This window comes from Mirounga angustirostris, unplaced genomic scaffold (genome assembly GCF_029215605.1).
Source record: "Mirounga angustirostris isolate CCGP_5_RB_7025 unplaced genomic scaffold, mMirAng1.0.hap1 SCAF_13, whole genome shotgun sequence".
Classification (NCBI taxonomy): Eukaryota; Metazoa; Chordata; class Mammalia; order Carnivora; family Phocidae; genus Mirounga; species Mirounga angustirostris.
The window spans coordinates 94,722,758-94,746,317 of NW_026991721.1; the positions used below are offsets into that span (position 1 = coordinate 94,722,758).

The 23,560-nt window shown below is 43.5% G+C and overlaps 1 protein-coding gene and 1 non-coding gene across 3 annotated transcripts in view; both read right to left on the reverse strand.

Annotated features, from left to right (window-relative positions):
• CBL (Cbl proto-oncogene) overlaps positions 1–23,560 on the reverse strand; it is an 82,705-nt gene that overhangs the window by 6,299 nt on the left and 52,846 nt on the right. For both annotated transcript variants that reach the window (XM_045894851.3, XM_064577342.1), the window contains 11 exons: positions 22,794–22,915; positions 22,324–22,461; positions 20,634–20,721; positions 20,140–20,271; positions 19,730–19,933; positions 11,639–11,770; positions 11,152–11,529; positions 9,345–9,439; positions 2,265–2,405; positions 1,804–1,904; positions 935–1,117 (listed from right to left, as the gene is read on the reverse strand). In XM_045894851.3, coding sequence (XP_045750807.1) covers positions 935–1,117; positions 1,804–1,904; positions 2,265–2,405; positions 9,345–9,439; positions 11,152–11,529; positions 11,639–11,770; positions 19,730–19,933; positions 20,140–20,271; positions 20,634–20,721; positions 22,324–22,461; positions 22,794–22,915 — 1,714 coding nt within the window. The remainder of the gene's footprint in view (positions 1–934; positions 1,118–1,803; positions 1,905–2,264; positions 2,406–9,344; positions 9,440–11,151; positions 11,530–11,638; positions 11,771–19,729; positions 19,934–20,139; positions 20,272–20,633; positions 20,722–22,323; positions 22,462–22,793; positions 22,916–23,560) is intronic.
• Positions 9,944–10,073, reverse strand: LOC123858125 (small nucleolar RNA SNORA19). The gene has a single exon (XR_006794081.1). It is a non-coding gene; the product is annotated as a small nucleolar RNA SNORA19 (small nucleolar RNA).

Genomic DNA, 23,560 nt, shown 5'->3' on the forward strand with positions numbered 1-23,560 from the left:
AAGAAACATAAAAAAAGAACAACTGTGTGCCAGGATCAGGCTGACCTACTGTAACGGGGCCCCTGGGCTCTCAAAGGGCCAGGGTTTCAGCAGCTAGCCTCCTCCTCCTCCTCCTCCTCCTCCTGGCAGGAGCAGCCTTCTAAATATACCACACACCTGCTGCACGGACAGGAACACTGCTGTCCCCTGCGCAGACACCTGCGTCCGCGTCCTGCTTTACACACTTGGCAGCAAGTGTTCACGCACAGCAGTGCCTGGATGATTTAAAACGTTTCAGACGGGGCCAGAGAAGACACTAACCTTCTCTTTTGACAAAGGAGGAAAACAGAAGCAAGCCTGAGTGGCCATGGAGCCGCAGGAAGCGAGGCTGGGTGGGTGGGGCCACCGCCCGTTTGGGCAACTGGATGCTGTCCAGCTTTCACCAGCTGTCCCGGGTGCGGGCCTCAGTTTCCAAAGGGACGGCCACCCCGGCTGCCGCGCTCCCAGGCAGCCACAGGTGCGAGGACAGCCCTGGACGGTCACGGCCACTCGGTGTGCCTTCCAGAGCCAGCACGCCGGCCTGGCAATGCGACAGGGCCCAAAGTCAGGAAGGCGTGCTCTGGACCACCAGGCGTCGTTACCAGCGTCCTACCACACACGCAGAAGCCCCAGAAGCCCCACCTGCCGCCAGCCAGGAGGAGCCAGGGCTTAAGTAACAACCTCTTTTCTACGTCTGGAGGAACCCCAAAGAATCAGACTCCGGGTTAACTTCCTAACTGGGACCTAGGGCCGGCTTTTCCTCCCATGGAGAAAGAGACTACCACCTGGTGACAAAGGCGCTGTCGCCAGGCCGTCAGCTCTGCTGTAGCGGAAACCAGGAGCCACGCCGCAACTCCTTGAGCATCCAGGGCTGCCCTCGCACCCTGCGCAAATGCACGGCGGCCTGGAGACTCACGTGTGGTGGGATCGCCTTCCAGAGACAACCAGCCGAACGAGGAGCTGGCGTTAGAGATGTCGGACAGGGTCCGGCGGGCCAGCACGGCTTGCACCGGCGGCTTAGGGACGTCGTAGCCGTCCTCCTCATTCTCTGATCCCTCGGGGCCGGCGCCCGCGTGGCCCGTGGCCAGATTCCCTTCACCTGTGGAGCGAAGCGTGTGCCATCACCATCTCCTTACACACCGCGTCCGCTAACGCAGCTCGAGGGAAACCCATTCATTCCCGCACGTACAGCCCCGAAGTTACCGACCGTCTAGCCCGGGCCCACCGCCAGGTGAGGCCCTGTGGGTGGCCATAAAAGGACAGAGAAAACGCAGTCTGTACCAGTCCCGCAGCTCTGCTTTCCCGGACAGGGCGAGAGCTACCCCCGCCAACGGGGACAGCCGCCGACGCAAAGGCTCAGCGCCATCTTACAGCATCCATTCAACAGCTCCATCGGCATCTCGCCTTGGAGGAGCAGCCAAAGGGCCTGTGTGTGCTGCCTTCTTGAACTTTCCCCTTGGGAAGCTAGCTGATATGGGAATGGAGTATTCACCACCCACACACACAAGAATTTCATCCATGCTAAAAAGCCAAGGAAATAAAAGGGAGCTGCCAGCACGGCAGGCCCAGGCCCTATAGCCCAAGTGTCTCTAGGCCCTGGAAGGGTGAAGAGGCACAAAGGGAACTTGCTGTGGGAACGGGAAATAAGAGAGAGAGGAGAGGGTTTTGCTGCCCATGGATCAAAGATATTTTGCAAAGGAAATTATTTAGAGTTTCTGCTAAGATCAAGCTGTCTCATTCCTATGACACAGCAATGGTTTTCCAAGTGGCAGAATGGCTACTCACCGAAGGGGCCGCTCTCTGTGGCAGATGGCGTTGCCTGGGACTGAATATTATACATCGCTTCGTATGTACAGCTATCGATCGGCTGGTCACAATCACACACTCTGAACCAGAAGGAAGGGGCAGAGGATCTTCAGAAACAGAACTCTGTTACCTGCAAACTGATTAAGACTCATCTATTCTTCACTATTCCAGACCCAGAGTCTATCAAGAGGACACAATGCTCCTTTGCCAGGATCACTAACAAATGTCCCAAGACTGACTCTTCTAATAGATGCGTGTTTCCGAAATGACTGTGACAGTGAGGAAGCGTAAGTGGAATTGCTTATAGCTGTAAGAGGCCAAACATCAGGGGCTACATACATCTTTCTGCTTTACTTCTGGCTGGATGACACTGCACACGCAGCAGCCAGGCAGGTGCGTGGCGTCACCCCAGTTCCCAGATGGGACTGTCCTGAGCCTACCGTGAACTCTGGGTTGTCTCCAAAGGCCGTTTCCCATCTGGCTTCGGCAGCCCTAGAGGTCTGGAGGAGGGGGTCATATACTCTGTGTCCTCCTCACTTTCACACTGCTCCCCAGGGGGCAGCTTTGGCACAGGAAGAGGCCTAGAAGAGGAAGAATAAAAGACAGAGAAAGAAAATGAAAACAACTAACAAGCTGCAAAACTTGCAAGTATGAAATGAGTGCCTTCAACCAGGGCACGACTCAAATCTGACAGAGCAGAAAGGATGCCACCTAGGGAACTGTTACTTCTCCCGGCCAAGAAAGGGCATTATTACAAAAGGCACGGATAGATTTCTGCTCTCAGCTGACCACAGATGCAGCTACATTGTCTGAGATGGGTTATACAGGCGCAGTACTTGATACTCGTTAGTCTCAGTCCCCAAAGAAGTCGGGAGTCCCCGTCCCAGGGCTGGAGCACCAGGTTCTCTCTCGCCGGCCTAAAGGAGCAGCGGTGGCTCTCGGACAGTATGCTGCCAAATCCCTATTCTAGAATCTACCTACAGTTTCAAAGAGTAGACAGCTTGTCAAAAGCTTTCTCATAGGTTATCTCATAGTATAAACACCTTTTCTCCTCGTCCGATATAAGAAACATCTGAAATAAAGAGATCAGGTCCTTGGTAGCTTAGCACCAAATCTGAGACCAGGCCTCCTATCTTGACTCCCGTGTCAGGGATCTTGCAGTTACACCCAGAGCTATCACCCAAAAACTCTGGAACCAAAACCTCTCCTGCTACCCACCCCCTGAAACCAAACACAAAAACAACAAGAAAACAAAACAAATGCACAAATTAAGAAACACACACATGCGCACAGGCACACACACATTCACCCAACTGCTCCTGGGAATGTGAGCTAAAGCCAGTATCTCCTCCCTCCCTCTTTGTACTGTTTCTGTACATCCTAAACACTCTGTAACTAGAAGGAGCACCTACTGGGTTTGCCTGTGTTTACTCAATGTTTATTTTTCCCAGTTACAAAAGCAACAGCTGATTGATTGTAAGACCCTTAAATGCTACAGAAACCTAAAACAGACAGTCCCTATAATCTAACTTGAGATTTTTTTTTTCATGTCTTCATGTTAATTTGTGCACTGCATGCTGTGGTTTTGAGGTGGAAATGTATTAGTATCTACAATTTGCTCTGAAATGTGTCCAAAAAGATAGACTGATGGATGGATATAAGTACAGATAGAGGGGCGCCTGGCTTGCTCAGTCATGGAGCGTGCAACTCTTGATCTCAGGGTTGTAGGTTCAAGCCCCACATTGGGTGTAGAGGTTTTTTTGTTTTTTTTTTAAGATTTTGTTTATTTATTTGACAGACACAGCGAGAGAAAGAACACAAGCAGGGGGAGTGGGAGAGGGAGAAGCAGGCTTCCCGCCGAGCAGGGAGCCCAATGCGAGGCTCGATCCCAGGACACTGGGATCATGACCTGAGCCGAAGGCAGACACCTAATGACTGAGCCACCCAGGCGACCCCGGTGTAGAGATTAAAAAAAAAGTATAGCTAGAAATGTGTGATAAAACAAGGATAAGAAAATGCTAATAGTAGAAGCCAGGTGGGGAGTATATGGATGATCACTGTAAAAATCTGTCACCCTGACTCTATGCTTAAAACTTCTCGTAATAAATTATTCATGGGAAATACCTATAAAGATTAAGAAAAAATACCAAGTATTGGCGAAAACATAGGGAAATGGGTATTTTCTTATATAGTTTTAGAAATAAGAAATTAGTACAACTTTATCGGAGTGTAATTCACCAAAAAAAAAATTTTTTTTTTAAAGATTTTATTTATTTATTTGACAGAGAGAGACACAGCGAGAAACAGAACACAAGCAGGGAGACAGAGAACACAAGCAGGGGTGGTGGGAGAGGGAGAAGCAGGCTTCCTGCCGAGCAGGGAGCCCGATGCGGGGCTCGATCCCAGGATCCTGAGATCATGACCTGAGCCAAAGGCAGACGCTTAACGACTGAGCCACCCAGGCGCCCCTAATTCACCAAAAATATTTAACCAAACATGCATACCCTTGGACTCAGAAATTCCATTTCTAAGAATTTTCCCTAAGGAAATAATCAAGAATATTCACTATAGTATTATTTATGATACTGAAAAAATAGGTCACAACCTGTCAAATAATAATGTACTGAATAAAGGAACTTAAAAAAAAAAGATTTATTTATTTGAGAGAAAGAGAAGGAGAGAGAGAGAGAGTGAACATGTGCACATGGGGGCGGGGGGGGGGCGGAGTTGAGGGACAGAGGGAGAATGAGAAGAATCCTCAAGCAGACTCTGTGCAGAGCTTGGAGCCTGATGTGGGGTTTGATCTCATGACCTGAGCCGAAACCAAGAGTCGGATGCCTGACCAAGTGCACCACCCAGGCGCGCCAATAGTTGGAAATTTCAATACCTCACCCACAATAATGGACAGAATCAGACAGAAGTAAGGAAACAGTACTTAAACAATATAATAAACCAATTAGACCTAATAAACATAAACAGAACACTCTACTCAACAGCATACATACACATTCTTCTCAAGTGCACAGGGACATTTTCTAGATAGACAATACATGAGGCCACAAATTTTAAGTCTGAATAGATTTTAAAAGATATACAAGGTATCTTCTCTGACCACAATGGCATGAAATTAGAAATCAGTAACAAAAGTAAAACTGAAAATTCCACAAAATTGTGAAAATCAAACAATACACTTTTAAACAGTCAATGGATCAAAGTAGAAACTACAAAAGAAATTAGAGAACACTTAGAGGTGAATACAAAAAACATAACGTACTAAATGGTTACATTAAAAATCAAAAAAGAGGGGCGCCTGGGTGGCTCAGTTGGTTAAGCATCTGCCTTCGGCTCAGGTCATGATTCCAGGTTCCTGGGATCGAGCCCCGCATCGGGCTCCCTGCTCAGCAGGAAGCCTGCTTCTCCCTCTCCCGCTCCCCCTGCTTGTGCTCTCTTTCTCTTTCTCTCTCTGTCAAATAAATAAATAAAATCTTAAAAAAAAAAAAAAAAGATCTCCTAACTTTCAACTTAAGGAACTAGAAAAAGAACCAACTAAACCCAACGCTAGTGGAAGGAAGGAAGCAATGAAGACTAGGGCAGAAGTAAATAAAATACAGAGAAAAAAACCCCACAACAGCAACAGAGAAAAATCAATGAAACCAAAAGTTAGTTCTTCAGAAAGATCAACAAAACTGACAAACTTTATCTAGATGGACTAAGAAAAAAGAGAGAAGACTCCAATTACTAAAACTCAGAAATTAAAGTGGAGACATTACTACCAATTCTACGGAAATAAAAAGGCTTTTAAGAGAGTACTATGAACAGTTACATGTCAAAACACTGTGTAATTTAAATGGACAAATTCCTAGAAACACAATACTTACCAAGACTAAATCACTGCAGAACGTGCCCTCTTTAATACCCATCAAAAAAAAAAAAAAGACTAAATCACAAAAAACTGAAAATCTTAAAAGACTTACAGGAGATGGATTCAGTAATCAAAAATCTGCCAACAAAGAAAAGCCCTGTACCTGACAGCTTCACTGGTGAATGCTGCCATTTAATAAAAAATGAATACCAACTCTTTTTTTGGAAAGATTTTATTTACTTGAGAGAGAGAGAGAGAAAGCACGCACACAAGAGTGGAGGGAGGTGGGAGGAGGGAGAGGGAAAAGCAGGCTCCTCGCTGAAGAGGGGGATCACGACCTGAGCTGAAGGCAGACGCTTAACTCACTGAACCACCATTCGCCCCACAAATACCAATTCTTTTCAAATTGCTCCAAAAACCTGAAGAGGGAACACTTCCTAACTCATTCTTCGAGGATGGCACAATCATGACACAAAGCCAGACAAGGACACTACAAGGAAACAACAGACCAATATCCCTTATGAATACTGATACGAAAGTCCACAACAAAACCCCAGCAAAAAGAATTCAGCAGCATATAAGAAGAATTATACATCGTTATGTATCAGTGGGATTTATACCTGGAACACAAGGGTGGCTCAACATATGACAATTGATTAATATAAATATAACCACATCACGGGCGCCTGGGTGGCTCAGTTGGTTAAGCCACTGCCTTCGGCTCAGGTCATGATCCTGGAGTCCCGGGATCGAGTCCCGCATCGGGCTCCCCGCTCAGCAGGGAGTCTGCTTCTCCCTCTGACCCTCCCCCTTCTCATGCTCTCTCTCTCTCTCATTCTCTCTCAAATAAATAAATAAAATCTTTAAAAAATATATATATATAACCACATCAACAAAAGGTTTTAAAAACCCACACGATCATCTCAAGCGTTTGACAAAATTTAACACCCTTTTATGACAAAAACACTCAACTAAAATAGGAATAAAAGTACCTAAACATAACAAAAGCCATATATGAAACGCCCACAACAAGCATCACACTCAACGGTGAAAGACTGAAAGCTTTTCCTGAAGGATGAGGAACAAGGCAAGGATGTCCACCACTTTCACCATTCCTACTCAAGACAGTACTGGAATTTCTTTTTTTTTTTTAAGATTGTATTTATTTATTTGTCAGAGAGAGAGAGAGAGCACAAGCAGGGGGAGCGGCAGGCAGAGGGAGAAACAGGCTCCCCGTTCAGCAAGGAGCCTGACACAGGACTAGATCCCAGGACCCTGGGATCATGACCTGAGCTGAAGGCAGATGCTTAACTGAGCCACCCAGGTGTCCCAGTACTGGAATTTCTAACCAGCTCAATTAGGCAAGAAAAAGAAATAAAAGGCATCCATATTGGAAAAGAAGAAAAATTATCTCCCTGTTTGTAGATGGTATGATCTCAAATGTAAAAAAGCCTAAAGATGCCACAAAAAGGGCATGGGAAACAGTATGATGGTGTCTCAAAAAATTAAAAATAGAATTACCCTGTGATCCAGGAATACTACTTCTGCGTATATATTCAAAAGAATTGCAAGTAGGGCCCCGAAGACAATCTGTTCACCCCTGTTCACAGCAGCATCATTGCAATAGCTAAAACGTGGAAGCAATCCAAGTGTCCATCCACTGATGAGTGGATAAGTAAAACGTGGTACAGCAGTCACCCTTTATCTGTAATTTTATTTTCTGTGGTTTTACTTACCCACAGTCAACTGTGGTCTGGAAGCAGATGATTCTCCTTCTGATGTATTATCAGAAGGTGAACAGTGGCCTAACACTATGTCCCAATACCTACGTCACTCCGCTCACTCCATCTTATCACATAGGCCTATCTCACATGAGCCCAAGAAGGGTGAGTACACTGTAGTATTCTGAGAAAGACCACATTCTTACAACTTTTATTATAACTGCTCTATTTTATTATTAGTTATTGTTAATTTCTTACTATGCCTAATTTATAAATTAAATTTTACCATGTATGTATGTATAGAAAAAAACATAGTGTACATAAAGGGTTCAGTACTACCCTTGGGTTTCAGGCATTCAGGGGGTCTTTTTTTTTTTTTTAATATATTTTTAAAGATTTTATTTAATTTGACAGAGAGAGACATAGCAAGAGAGGGAACACAAGCAGGGGGAGTGGGAGAGGGAGAAGCAGGCTCCCCGCTGAGCAGGGAGCCCGATACGGGGCTCGATCCCAGGACCCGGATCATGACCTGAGCCAAAGGCAGACGCTTAACGACTGAGCCACCAGGCGCCCCTTGTATATGTTTTTTAAAAGATTTTATTTATTTGACAGAGAGAGAGAGAGAGCACAGGTAGGCAGAGCAGCAGGCAGAGGGACAAAGAGAAAGTAGGCTCCCTGCCAAGCAGAGAGCTTGATGCGGGGCTCGATCCCAGGACCCTGGGATCATGACCTGAGCCAAAGGCAGACGCCCAACGACTGAGCCACCCAGGCGCCCCTCAGGGGGTCTTGAAAGGTAGTCCATGCAGATAAGGGAGGGTACTACTGTATATACATACACTGGAACATCATTCTGCCTTAAAGAGGAAGGAAATTCTGCAATATTCTACAACATTGGTGAGAACATTATGGTAAGTAAATTAAACCAGTCACAAAAAGACAAATACTGTATGGTTTCACTTATGGGCAGTATTTAGAGTAGTCAAAATCCTGAAGACAAAGTGTAATGGTGGCTGCCAGGGGCTGGGCCAGGGAAGGACATGGAGCTACTGTTTAGTAGGTACGGAGTTTCAGTTTTACAAGATGAAGAGTTATGAGCATGGATGGTGGTGATGGTTGATATTGTGAATGTATTTAATATCACTGAACCTTACACTCATAAATATTAGTACGATGGTATATGTATATATTTTTAGAAAGGGAGAAACGGAGAGGGAGGAGGGTGGGAGCAGAGGGAGAGAGAGAATCCCAAGCAGGCTCGATGCCCAACGTGGAGCCCAATGCAGGGCTCAATCCCACAACCCCAAGATCATGACCTGAGCTGAAATCAAGAGTCAGACGCTTAACTAACTGAGCCACCCAGGCGCCCCAAGATGGTATATTCGATGTGTATTTTATCATACATATACAGATACCTAAGAATTAAGAATTAAAATTAAAAATTATAAGAATGATTTTTTAAAGATTTTTATTTATTTAACAGAGACAGAGAGCACAAGTAGGCAGAACGGCAGAGGGAGAGGGAGAGGCAGGCTCTCCGCCGAGCAGGGAGCCCGATGTGGGGCTCGATCCCAGGACCCTGGGATCATGACCTGAGCTGAAGGCAGCTGCCCAACCGACTGAGCCACCCAGGCGCCCCTGTAAGAATGAATAAGAATTTTTTTTTTTTTTTTTTTTTACAAAAGTCAACAAAACTAAAACTGCTTCTTTGAGAAGATTAATAAAATTGTGAAGCCCAGTAAGGCTGATCTATGTACATGCACACAGAGAAAATAAGAAGAATGAGACCAAAACAGAAACTCTAATTTTGAACTGATCCAAACACAGATCGGTTTTTACTTTCTTCTTCATACTGCTCTGGGTTTTCTACGTTCTGAGTAAGCTGCTAATTGAATTGGCAGGAGCACATCCGCTCCACAAGACACAGCCTTAGGACTTACCTGGCAGCCAGAGAATAAATGGCATTGGCAGATGCAGAAGGTTTGATCTTGGGGTGCTCACACTCTGAACCTGCTAATGGGCTGTTATTCACATTCTGGAAAGAAAATTGGTGAGAAAGAACCTTCTTAACACAACTCAGTGACTCCTCTTACTTCTCCAACCTAGTCAAAATAACAAGAACAGTAATACAGACCCCGACCCCACTCTCAATGCCGTGCTTAGGGGTTATTACGTCTGACCAAAAGCAGAGCTGCTTTCAGGCGCTGAAAAAAGTTTAAATGTCAGGGTGAGGAAGACAGAGATCTAAAAAGAGCCAAGGAAATGGGGGTTTTTGTTTTGATTCTAGAAGATTTGAGGAAATTGGCTGTCTATGCAAATACCCTTTCTAGCTCTAAAAATCTATACCTATTTCTACAGTGAGGTCACCAGAAAGCCTGACCTAATTCATTCTCACGAATTAGACGGCCTATCATTCGATGCCACTTGTAAGTGACCATCCCCCTTCTCTTGCCACCAAGAAGTACCCAGTTCATGTAAGGGCCCCACCATATTCCTCAACTTCATGGCTCACAAGTTGGTCTCCCCGCCTTTTTTTTTCATTTGTCTGAAGGGGACTGGCAGCATTACTATGTAGTTACACTGCTAATTAACCTTCAACTATTTGTGTAGCACGTAAGAAAGAACACTGCTCACATACACAAGAGAAAGCAGGTCAATGAAATGTGCACTAGAGCATTCTCCTTCTTGCTTACTTAGCGCTATACTCTCCCCAACTCACCTGCCTCCCCTTCATCCTGGAAGGGTCTCCCTCAGAATCAGCACGGCTCGCTCTCACCAATGCTCCAGATCTTTGCTCAGAATTGTACCCCATCCCTCCACGTACCCCCACCCCAACTTTCCCGATATCCCTTTTTTTCCACTGTTTTTCTCCACAGATCTTATCAGCATCCAATGCCCTTTGTTTTAACTTACCATGTTTGTCTTTACTCCACTAGAATGTAAATTTGTGAAGGTAGGATATTTTGTGGAGCACATACACAAATGAACCAATAAAAGAAAAATAAATCGCCCCACCCCCAGGTCTGGACCCCTTATCTCATGCTTATACAATGAACCGCTAACCTTTTTTCCAGCTATTCTCTTAGCAATCCACTTATTAGTAGATAATCTACTATTAGATTTATCTCTGTAAATCATTTTGCTCATGTCACTCCACTAATTTAAACCCTTCAAATGCTCACTTCCTACCAAATAAATTCAAATTCCTTTGGCCTTGATGGGATTTTCAAAATCCTCTAATCTAGTATTAATGCCCCTTTCTAGACCTCTTCTCTCCTCTGACATACAAAACTTCTGCTCCACTCAAATTAAACTACTTCTAGTTCCACAATGTACCTCAAGCATCTGTGTCATCGTACCTCTGACCTTAACACTATTCACTTTGGAAAGAACCCTTTGAATTCAGATGCCATTTGTTCCATAAAGCCCTCATGACTGCTCCACTTGGAAATAATCTCTCCTCTCTTTACAACTTAAACGCGTTCTGTTTCTAATACTCATTTATACTACATGAGTCCAGCCATATATACATATATACACAGGTACACACACATACCTACTGGGGTATTTACAAACATGCTTTATCTGCTCTGGTAATATACTTCTTGAGGGTATATACACGTCTGAGGGTAGGGATGTTTCATTGTCTCCGAATCCTGCACAAAACCTATCACAAAACTCTGACCCATTAAATGTCATCCAAAAATATCTGTTAATAGGCTAAAAAATGTCAAAGACAGGACTCACCATGGAGGTATCCACACTGAATGTGCTTCCAAGCCTGGACACATCTGTTCTGGGTTCCATTTGTGAGGGCAATGAAAATGGAAGTGAGTGCCTGTTGGTTAATTCTCTACCTGTCCAGGGGTCACTAGAGTTTGGGGCAACCACCGGTACTTTGGGGATTGGCCGAGGCAGCCATGATTCCCCAAGACGGCTAGAGGGAACAGGGGGCAGTTTGTCCCTGGATGGACAGTCGCCCGGTGTACAAGGCAAGGGACGTCTCTGTGGCCGGGTTTCTGCTCCAACAGAATATGGCCGGTCTGGAGGGGGTGGTGGTGGAAGATCTCGAAGTGTGGGAGGTATTGGTAATGGTTTGTCCTTATGAAGGGAGCCAGAAGCTACCTGTGGAAGCACGAGGAAAGCAAATCAATCAAAACTCATTAATTTAAAAAAAAACCACTATAATCCACAACAAAGAACCAGAAAACTGTAGAAATGGATAACGTCTTACCTTAGAAGCAGTTCCAAGACCAGAAGCACTTGAAGGAAGAGATACCCGCTGTTGCAGAAGGTCAAGTCGTGGTGGCACCGGGGGAAGGGAAGCTTGTGGGGCCATGGAAAACGGAGAAGGAGGCCGTTCCACCTGACACAAATAAAATTTCCTAATAGATTATTCTTGTATGAGGGAGTGGCATCTTTCAACTCCTCCTAAAGCTGTAGACAGCAAGTACTGTATGAACACTAACTGTAACTACCAATGGGTCAGCCTTCCTGAACTATTTCTGTGTCACCATAAGAGGGCGCTCTCAATCACAGAACTACTACTACTACGAGCAGATGCAAGCTACAGGCAAGTATCTAGAAATGGCTGTGCTACAAAAAGCTTCCTAGCTTACAACTGAAAACAAGTATTACACTTTTCCACCTCCTCATCTTCAGAGAAAGAAAAAAAATCTTTTCAAAATTAAAAATAGGAACCCATATAAAAAGGAAGGAGCAGACATTCACCTCTCAACAAATTACGTGGGAAAATGACATTTAAGGCACAGAACAATGAAAGAGATCAAAGAGGAGAAATCCTCCGTGGCTTATCATGACAGAAAAAAGAAAAAAATGACAGAAAAAAGAAAAAAATGAAGATGTTAAGAGAAAAAGAATCAACAGTATCACTAAAAAGCATCTCGAGTCCTTCTGAAGAAATGTTATTTCAATTCAGTAATTTAAAGGGATTAATATTTCCTATCAATTTGTGTTCTTAAAAAGAGGTGCCAAATTAGACGAAGCAATACGTGTATAACCTCTCCCATTTCCGAGCCTGTAGCAGGGTGATGAATGGCTGCTAAGCTTGTCCAGGCAAGCGATCAAGAGATATGCATAATTCATACAAAATGCTACTTGGCATTTGCATTCTCTCCCAGGGAGCGATACAGATGGAATATAGGCAAATATGTATTATGAGCACTTATGTAAGATGACAGAAAGATAACCATTCACATACTCAGTCCTATAATTAATGCTGGGTGGTAAATGAAGGCAAAGAAAGCCCTCATCAAAGCTACCTGCTTTTACTCACGCTTAAGAAAAACGGCTCCATGTCCCTGGTGCATGAGTGATGCAGCATGAACAGCTAGGACACCTCAAGGGTTAAGCACAGTGAGAAGTTATTAGGTTGTCCCTTCATCAATTTCTAGCCAGTCACTATATCCTGTTGATTCTTTCATGAAAGGGTCTCATATCTTTATCAGCCTTTCCATTCTGCTTACCAATCTCAGATCTGATTTATTAAAACCACCTTCTTGCAATTCTCAGTTTCTTATCTCGCCAAATCCGTATGCTCACCATTATCAGGCTTAGCCATCCTTAGAATACAAAATAGCTCAAAAACCACCCACCAGTAACTCCCATTTTCCCACCAGTCTCGACTCTAGAATTCCTACCTCCTTGCCTTTGTTCAGGTTGTTTCCCAACTGGAAAAGCCCTCTCTGCCTTTTTTTTCAAGATTTTATTTTATTTATTTATTTTTTAAAGATTTATTTATTTATTTTGAGAGAGCGAGAATGAGAGAGAGAGAGAGAGAGAGAGAGAGAGAGAGAGAGAGAGTACATGAGTGGGGGAGGGTCAGAGGGAGAAGCAGACTCCCCGCCGAGCAGGGAGCCCGATGCGGGACTCAATCCCGGGACTCCGGGATCATGACCTGGGCCGAAGGCAGTCGCCCAACCAATTGAGCCACCCAGGCGCCCTTAAGATTTTATTTTTAAGTGATCTCTACACCCAACCCAACCCAACGTGGGGCTCAAACTCACAACCCCAAGGTAAGAGTCGCACGTTCCACTGACTGAGCCAGCCAGGCGCCCCTCTGCCTATATCAACCCCTCTCACCATCCATTGCTCATTCCCCTTCCTGAAGTACAGAGGGTTGAGCTAATCACACTCTTCGTGGCTCAACATCATAACCGATCCTTGCACTGTTCTTTTACTACAACATATAATAAAGTTCCAGAAAAGGAGAAAAAACACAAGTGGAGAGGAAATGATCAGAGAAATAACACAGGAATGGTTCCATGACCTAAGGGACATGAATATCCATACAGAAAGGGTTCACTGCATAGCCAGCCCAATGAAGGAAAAAAAAAACCCATGACAAACAAGCAAACAAACCAAAAAGCACCCTTATGTTTTCTTTTTTCTTTTTTTTTAAAAGATTTTATTTATTTATTTGAGAGAGAGAGAGCATGAGAGGGGAGAGGGTCAGAGGGAGAAGCAGACTCCCCACTGAGCGGGGAGCCCGATGTGGGACTTGATCCCGTGACTCCAGGATCACGACCTGAGCTGAAGGCAGTCGCTTAACCGACTGAGCCACCCAGGCGCCCCGCCCTTACGCTTTCAAGGAATCAAGGATAAGGAGAATAACCTAAAAGCTTCTTGGGATAGAGGGAAAGGGGGCACCAAATAGCAAAAATACACTAGAACCTAGAAGCAAAGTGAAGCCATAACAATTTAGAGTTTTTTTCAACCTAGCACTGTGTAACTAGACAGTTTGAAGGCCGAACAAAGACATTTAAGATATCAAACGTCTCAAAAATTTTACCTCTCACCTTTTTGAAGACACACTTCACCCAAACAAGGAAGTAGAGCAAGAAAGAGGAAAACGTGGGAGCCACGTTTCCCACGTCACCACCATATGTTATATAGTATCTACTGTATTTAGAGAATTTACTTCATAGAAAATTATACTGAGAGGATGTCAGACAGCTTGGTAAGACCTGGTAGTGACAGGTACAAACGGAAAACTAAGAAAATAAAAATAAAGTAATTTGGGGCGCCTGGGAGGTTCGGTCGGTTAAGTGTCCAATTTGTGATTTTGGCTCAGGTCATGATCTCACAGGGTCGTGAGATCAAGCCCCGCGTCTGGCTCCCCCCTCAGTGGAGAGTCTGCTGGAGATTCTCTCCCTCTCCCTCTGCTCCTCCTCCTGCTCGTGCGCACTCTCTCTCAAATAAGCAAAATCTTAAAATATTATTTATTTTTATATATACATATAGCAGTTATCCCAGGAAAAGCAGAAGGTCGTATGAGAAAACAACAGCAATTACATCATTGTATATTGCTTGGAACAGTAAGGAGCAAAATCATTTACACACTGAATAGTGATTTGGCCAAAAAACACTCAAATAACCGTAGTGGGGAGATATGGTGTGGGAAGGAGGGAGATAATCAATCCTTTTCTACAACACCTGAAGTGAACAGATGACTGAGAAAGCAGTTTATGTATATGGTGTGAAAGGTGTTAAGAACCCACAAATCTGAGTGGGGCCCATGGAAGAGGTGAAGGCGGCAGAGGCAGGGAGCCAAGGTTTCTGCCAGCCTTCTAGCAAGTCTTTTAAACTTACCAAAAAATCCATATGCGTTTGTCATTTGGATTTTGTAATAAGTAGACTGACCACATTAAAAACAAATCGAAATAAGAGAGCAACAAAAAAAACCCCAACGACAGCTACCCAGGATGCGACAAATCAAGCAGCCCCCCTAGTCTCCTATACCTTCAGGAGTGAGTTTAGGACAAAAACTTGTGGATAAATTTTAGTTACCTACTCAAAAAAAGTTAAATATTTTATAAAATATTTTATTCACACAAAGAATAATAAACACCCACGTAGTACCTACCGTGCAGCTAAGAAATGCAGCAGCACCGTCTTTGCACAATTCCCACGTGCCCCTCCCCTAATTATAATTACATCCTTTCCTCCATCAAAGAGTTTAAATGGACATTCACTTTTATCCAGCAATTGCACTGCTAGGAATTTTCCCTACAGACCTGAAAAGAGTATCAGTCTGTGTAAGTCTGGAAATAATACGAACGTCCATTAAGAAACTAAATTACGGAATAGCCAAGTGAGAGCACAATGCACGAAGCTGCTTTTTCTCTATTTGAATTTTTACAGTGTACGTTTATTACTTTTATTTAAATGAGTATATTTAAAATCATTCATAGAGATGAGCTACAGTTAAAAAGGGTTCATTTTTTTCTTTTAAGTCCTACAACACTTAGTGTGTGTACCCAAATATCTAAAACAATGTATGCTGTCGGCCTGTGTTAAATAGTTTCACCTTGCAGGCCTGTCTCAGGTTTCTTATTTCATTCAATACTTACAGCACTCAATATAGAGCCTGTTACCCAGCATCATGAACCAACCTTGCAAAAGTACTATGTTTATTGTAAAACATTCAAATATCCCATAAAGTTCAAGTCCTCTAAACTTGTGCCCTCAGAAATTATATCAGTTTAGTGGAGAGTCAATTTTCCCCCCTATGCATGTTAAAATAATTTTTTTTAGAGAAATAAGGTGATACTATGCATAGTATACAATTATTTTTTAAACTTAGTATTCATTATACAGTTTTCCACTTAAGTATACGTAAACTGAACTCATTATGCAGAGCATTCCATTATGTGGACTACAGGAGGCAGAATGAGGATGCCCTATCCCACAGCCCTAAGATGTTTACTCACACCCCAAAACCCAGAAACTGTGAATATGTTATTTTACTTGGTAAAAGGAACTTCGCTAATGTGACTGAGGGTATGGATCTTGAGATGGGGGAATTATCCTGGACTCTCTGGATAGGCCCGATCTAATGATATGAGTCCTTAAAAGCAGAGCACCTCGGAGAGATAGGGCTGGAGGAGGAGAAAAGGAATCCAGGAGCCAAAGAGTGTGGCTGACCACTAGAACCTGGGATACCATGAGATGACAGCCAGCAAGGACATGGGGATTTTAATCCTACAACTGGCAAGGAACTAAACTCTGCCAAATCCAAATGAAAAAGGAAATGGATCTTTCCCTAGAGCCTATAGGAAGAACTACAGACCTGCTGACACCCTGATTTAGCTGGATGGCACATGTGGTGGACTTCTGACCTTCAAAACTGTAACAGAATAAATTTGTGCTGCTTTATGCTGCTAAATCTGTAGTAATTTGTTATGGCAGAAACAGAATACAAACACACAGACATATCATAAATTCTTACTGCTGGACATGTGAGTTGGTTCTAATTTTCCATTATTGCAAATAATGCTACAAGAACTGCATCCACATCTTTGTGTGCTTATCTGAGTATTCCTTTAAGATAAATCCCTAGAATTGGAATTGCTAGTTCAAACTGTGACCATAATACATTTTGATAGGTGTTAAAGTGTCCTTCCAAACGATGGGCTAATTTGTACCCACATCAACACTGAATGTGATGCCTATTTCTCCACAATAAGTATTATTCATCGGGGGCGCCTGGGTGGCTCAGTCGTTAAGCGCCTGTCTTCAGCTCAGGTCATGATCCCAGGGTCCTGGGATGGAGCCCCGCATCGGGCTCCCTGCTCCGCAGGAAGCCTGCTTCTCCCTCTCCCACTCCCCCTGCTTGTGTTCCCTCTCTTGCTGTATCTCTGTCAAATAAATAAAATCTTTAAAAAAAAAAAAAAAGGTATTATTCATCTATAAAATTGCATGAAGAAAAAGGGTAATTTTAATTTCAAATAAACATATCTAGAAGGAGAGCCTGGGTGGCTCAGTCAGGGAGTCTGCTTCTCCCTCTCCCTCTGTACTCTCTCCCTCTCTTGCAAATAAATAAATAGTCTTCAAAAAAAAAAAAAATCCAGTAAAAATCACTTATCTTTTTATCCGGCTTCCCTAATATTCCAGGAGTTACCAATAAATTTTCATGAACAGACAGAAATCTAAGAACATAAAACTGCTTTAGAGGTCAAATTAATCTCTTTTTAAAGATTTCATGTATTTATTTATTTGAGAGAGAGAGAGCTCATAAGCAAGGAGGGGGGCAGAGGGAGAGGGAGAAGCAGATTCCTCGCTGAGCATGGAGCCCAATGCAAGACGCGATCTCAAGACCCTGGGATCATGACCTGAGCCGAAGGCAGACGCTTAACCTACTGAGCTACCCAGGCAACCCTCAAATTAATCTCTTAAAATGGACCCAAGGAACCTGTTATAAGGGATTCAAAAACTTCAAACTTGAAAAAACTTAAAAAAATCTGTCCACTTCAAAAAACCAAAATTGTACAATTCATTCCAGACTTCCTCAACTGCCCGTTATTGATAAAGCATAGACAGATTTATTAATTCCTGTTTTGAGGTTGTTTCAATTCCCAGTCAAACATTCAAAGTAATTACCGTGTGCTCAATTTTGTATAGCGGCTCTGGCCTTCTAGGAATTGACAACGTACCAGGAAATACATGTAATAAAATATTCCAAGGTGGTTCATTCTATGGCAGACACATTCAGGGTCTCAGAGACACCCAGGCAGACCTAGACATGATGTGTGTGTCAACACATGTGAACTGGGGGTGGGGGAAGCAGGAACAAACAGTCTGGAAAGGTTTCCTAGGAAATGAAAACTCAACTAAATTACAAAGAAACTACCAAGACAGAGTGGCTCAAGTAGGTTAAGCATCTGACTCTTAGTTTCGGCTCAGGTCATGATCTCAAGGGTCCTGGGATTGAGCCCCGTGTTGGTGTGGGGGGGGGGTCCCCACTCAGCAGGGAGTCTGCTTGTCCCCTCCCCCATACTCCTCCCCCTGCTCACATGCTCCCTCTCTAAAAGAAATTTTTAAAAATCTTAAAAAAAAGGGGGGGGGGCGCCTGGGTGGCTCAGTCGGTTAAGCGACTGCCTTCGGCTCAGGTCATAATCCTGGAGTCCCGGGATCGAGTCCCGCATCGGGCTCCCTGCTCGGCAGGGAGTCTGCTTCGTCCTCTGACCCTATCCCCTCTCATGTGTTCTCTCTCTCTCATTCTCTCTCTCTCAAATAAATAAATAAAAATCTTAAAAAACAAAAAACAAAAAACAAAAAAAAAACTACCAAGACAAAAGCATGGAGAGATTTCTAGTGGTTTGGCCTTGCTGGACCACAAAACATAAAGCAAAAAGGATTTTGAGGGCAAAGTGCCTGGAAAGGAGAATGGCTTAACCCATTAAGTAATGAGAAGTCATCAGAGTACGAGGCAAAGGAATGGGATGGTCAGGTTTGCGCTGTAGATCACTGGTGCTGGTAGTAGGGCAGAGAGATGACGACGACAGCCTGAAATAAGGCAAGTGGCACTGAGCACACAGAGGAGACACACTGGATACAATCATTTAAGAGATCAAATCCATTCCTTTTTTAATTTTTTTTTTTATTTTAGGGGTGAGGGGTGGGGCCGAGGGAGAGGGAGAGCAAGAATACCAAACAGATTCCCCACTGAGAATGGAGCCCAGGACCCTGAGATCATGACCTCAGCCAAAATCAACAGTAGGACTCTCAACCAACTGAGCCACCCAGGAGCCCCCCACCAAATCCATTCTTTCAGTATCTACTATGTGCCAGGCAGTGAGGTGCTGCCCATGAATTTATATAACCTTCTGAACTAGAGAATCTATGTTTGCCCTGCATAGGCTAACATCTTCCAAGACTCCCTTACTTCTAATTCGTGAACAGATCGCTGTTTTACCCTACCCGCTGATGTTACGGAATTTGATCCCATCCTTTCTTAGTCTGTAGGTCTCCCCTCTTTACTAGGGCCTTTCCAGTTTAGCTTCTACCTGGTACCTCCTACCACCCTCCGGTCACTTCAGTCGCTAGGTCTGGTTACTAACAGTGTCTCTCCCCTCTGCAATCCAACTTTCCAGTGCCAAGACCCCTTAGGAAAGAAGACCAGAGCACCAGACTCTACTCATAGCAGCACAATAGGGCCCCACTGTCTTATCCCCTCTCATTCTCTCCAACAAGCTGGGGAAAGTGCAGTTCTAGGACACAGAGCATGGGCCCTGAAGCCGAATGTCTGGCTGCAGCTATGTAATTTTCAGTGAATTCCTTAACCTTGCCGTGCCCTGGTTTCTTCATCTGCTAAATGAGAATAAGAGTACCTATCTTGAGTTATTTGAGTATGTATGAGGACAGGATTACAGGAGTTAAAATAAGGGAAGTGCTTAGCATGGCATGTCTCACATAGTAAATGCTCAGCAAATGTCAGCTTGTGGTCTGGATCTCATCAAGTGCTCTATTCCTTTAGAACACAACTCACAATGGAGTTTGCCAGTCTCTGAACCTGCAGTCTTACCTTGGCACCAGCCAGTTCCTTCATCATAAAGAGAGAATCATCAGCTCGTTCATCGTCATCGTCCTCATAATTTGGGGAGGGAGCTCCCTCGGCCCCTTGCCTCAGGAGGCTGCCACTTCCTCGAGGGTCAAATGGATCTACCACAATGGGCTCAGTACCTTTAATTTCACATCGGCAGAAAGGACAGCCCTGGCCTTCTGATTCCTGCAGAGCAAACGGGAGACAGTCACAGGCGCATCTGAAAGTACTGACAATTTGTGTCCACTAGGAAATACACTTCCTAAAGACGAAAAAAGAAACCAGAAGCTTAAAACCTCCCCCACAAACCAGGCCATCCTTTCTCTCCGTACAGGATACAAAACCCCCAATTCTTCTGAGGATTACATAGCGGAGATGGTCTGGATCCATACCTGCCAGGATGTGAGACAGGATGTACACATGAGGTGTCCACAGGGCTCAATTTTCACATCCTTGTCGTTTTCAGCGCATATTTTACACAGTTGGAAGGTGGAGCCCATCTCACAGTATAATTCATATTGTTCCTTTGATTAAAAAAAATTGAAGTGATTACTCAGCCAATTGCAGGTATTTGTCAAACGGATCAATGACTGCAACCTTAAACCCCAACACCAGGAAAACTACAGACGGTTACTCTCTATACAAATTTTGCTTCTGTGGAAGTGCCACACAATGGTCACTAGTCTCTCATCGACACAGAAAACACGCGGTCTTGGTCCTATTTTAAGTTCTTTAGAGAAACCACACACACATAAGCTCCCTAAGCTGGTCGATGGTTTAACACGTAAGTGTTCCAATCACTTCATACCACTCCACTGTCAGCTGTGTCAGGTACGTACAAAAGCCTGCCTGTAGAGACACGGTGAGGACGGAAAACAAAATTCACCTGGGTCACTTTGATGTGGTCTTGGGGAGTTGGTTCACATAAGCCTGTCAGGTCGGGATTCTGATTCCGTCCATCTGGAAACAGATAGCTGTAAAAAGAGTAACCAGCCTTCGGGTTTTACTAAAGCCAATTTATAACTGCTTGCTAATACAGACAAATGATATCTAGGACTTCTCTCGTCTAAAAGAGCAACTTTGGGGGTGCCTGAGTGGCTCCATCCATTAAACGTCCAACTGTTGATTTCATCTCACGTCATAATCTCAGGGTCGTGAGATTGAGCCCCGCGCCACGAGCTTCGCACTCAGCATGGAGTCTGCTTGAGATTCTCTTTCTCCCTCTGCCCCTCCCACTGCTCGTACACACTCTCTCAGATAAATAGGCAACTCTGCATAAGTACAAAGATAAATACTCCAAACGATAAATAACATAGAACAGTTCCAAGAAGATATTCTCCAAACACTGATATGCCTTCTCTAGGCCACAATGCCACGGGCTTTATCTTTACACTGAGTGGCTGACAAACTTTTTCTGTAAAGGGCCAAAGAGTAAATATTTTAGACTTTGCAAGCCATAGAAGTCTGTGTCATATATTCTTCTTTGGTTGTTATTTTTTAAGTAACACTTCAAAAAGGAAAACCTATCTTAGTTCCAGGCCATACCACAACAGCTAGCTTGTGGGCCATAGTTTGCCAACCCCTGTTTTAATCTATGGATGGCCACAAAATACAAATTATTAATTTTTTATTTTATTTTATTTTTTATTTTATGTAGGCTCCACACCCAGCATGGAGCCTGACATGGGGCTCGATCTCACAACCCTGAGATGAAGACCTGAGCTGAGATCAAGAGTTGGAAACTTAACCACTAAGCTACCCAGGTGCCCCCAAATTCTTAATTTAAGCACCATTTGTTTTTGACCAAAGGCCTAAAATACCCTTATTTACAGCGTATTTAACACCGAGAGACACCAATGTAAAAGAAATGTAACAAGAACCAAAGTAAGCCCCTGAGATCAACTACCAGGAAGCCTGGTGTGTCGGCCTGCTCTGATGTTTGGGGACGCACCCCCTTCAGCTCCAAGGCTGCTGCCAAACATGATGCAGGATGGAAAATGGACTTTCCTCATTGCTTCAAAATGCAAGCAGCTTTCTGACAGCTGGTCAACTGCTAGTATTTTTAGTGCCTACCAAGTGATAATCAATTTGAGTTCCCAAAAGAATAGCATTCTGGAATAAATAGGAACTTAAGTCATAAATATCAGCATAGATTACAGCAGCCCAAAGCCTGAAGAAATACTGCCAAAACAAAACGCTTCGGGCAGATGAAGGCCACTGAGCCTGCTGTTATTAAAAATATCTAACCACTCTAATGTGAGCTAGTTAAATAACTGGTAACACTCTCTGCTAATTAGCGTCTTTTCCAATATAGACTTGAAGGTAAGTTAACATCTGGAAAAGGAGAAAAATAGTTTGCTCTTGGTAATAACTAAAGCACCAGAGAAAAATCATTTCACTCGGAGTCGTTTTAAATAACAAAAGTCCTATGGAAGCTGAAGGTCTAAATAATACAATCTGTTAATATGTTTCTTGAATCTTCAACCATGAAGACACCTGGAATCAAGTCACTGATGATCAAGTTTTACACCCCTAAGTTCCTAGACTCCAGCAAGTGGCAAACAGCAGATACTCACAAGCCTTCCCTGAAGCCGTCAATCAGGGCTTGGAAGAGAGGTTTATTGTGAGGGATCGTCTGGAGAATGTTCCCATCAGCAGTGACATACCCAATAGCCCACTGACCCAGACGAGTGCAGCTCAGCCGGAAAATGTAACTGAGAACAGAGATGAACAGAACCTTTTACGTGTTTATATTAGGGTGGAAGGCAAGACAGAGACAAAAATCAAACGGACTATCAATAATAAATTCTACAGTGACTCCAGACCAAAAGCAAAAAATACGTGAGCTCAATTCTTAAGTGGCTTGAAAGCATTTATCAGATTATAAGATCTGAATAAGTCAATTCCTCTGGTAAACAGACATCAATCCTAGTGCAGCAACGGGGCCACTGGGGAACTAATCCACGATCACGTTTCCTCCATCCTGGCAGAGGTCACAAGAGAATAAAATTTAGGAGAATAAACCTCTTTGCTTCACGGCACTGACCTGCCTGGTTTGTGAATGAACTTCTGGAGCCGAGCTTTCACTTCGTCATAGGTCAGGAAAGCCATGTAACCAGGATGAGTTACGGCAAGACTGTTCCAGTTCCTGAGCAAAGAGGACCAGGGCTAAGGGAACAAGAGCTCAATCAGACCACTTGGCTCAAGACAGCTGACCATCCTCAGAGCAATGAAGAACAGAAGGAAAACAACCTCAATTCTCCATTCATTGTCACAAATTTCAATTACACTGTGACTTTGAGGGAAATATGTTTGAGAGGTAAGAACTCAGAAAAGCCAAGAAGAAATAAATACATGGTTATACAAAGAAATTTCATTATAGAATGAAATTCAAGACATTTTACAGCAGTTCTAGCCAACAGCAGGGGCCTACATGTACAACTAAGAAGTTGCAAATAAAGGCTTATACAAGTTGGCATACACACATTATCTTTACAGAAAAAAAGAATTGAGTTATTTCTGAAGCATCAATGCAAGTCAATATAACAGTCAAAAATTTCAAAGTTGGAAACATACATAAATGTTTAACAACAGGAAACTGATTAAATAGGTCACATTATACCCATTTTCTGGATGTTCTACAATCATTAAAATGATGCAAAAGAGGAATATTTACTAACAAAGAGAGATTATAAATGTGAGGGGAAGAAAGCAGATTACACAGTTATTATTTTTAACAATAGATAAAAATAGTGAGGGTTTTTTTGCTTATAATTTCTACACTGACTAAAAATATTTTTATATAATATGTAA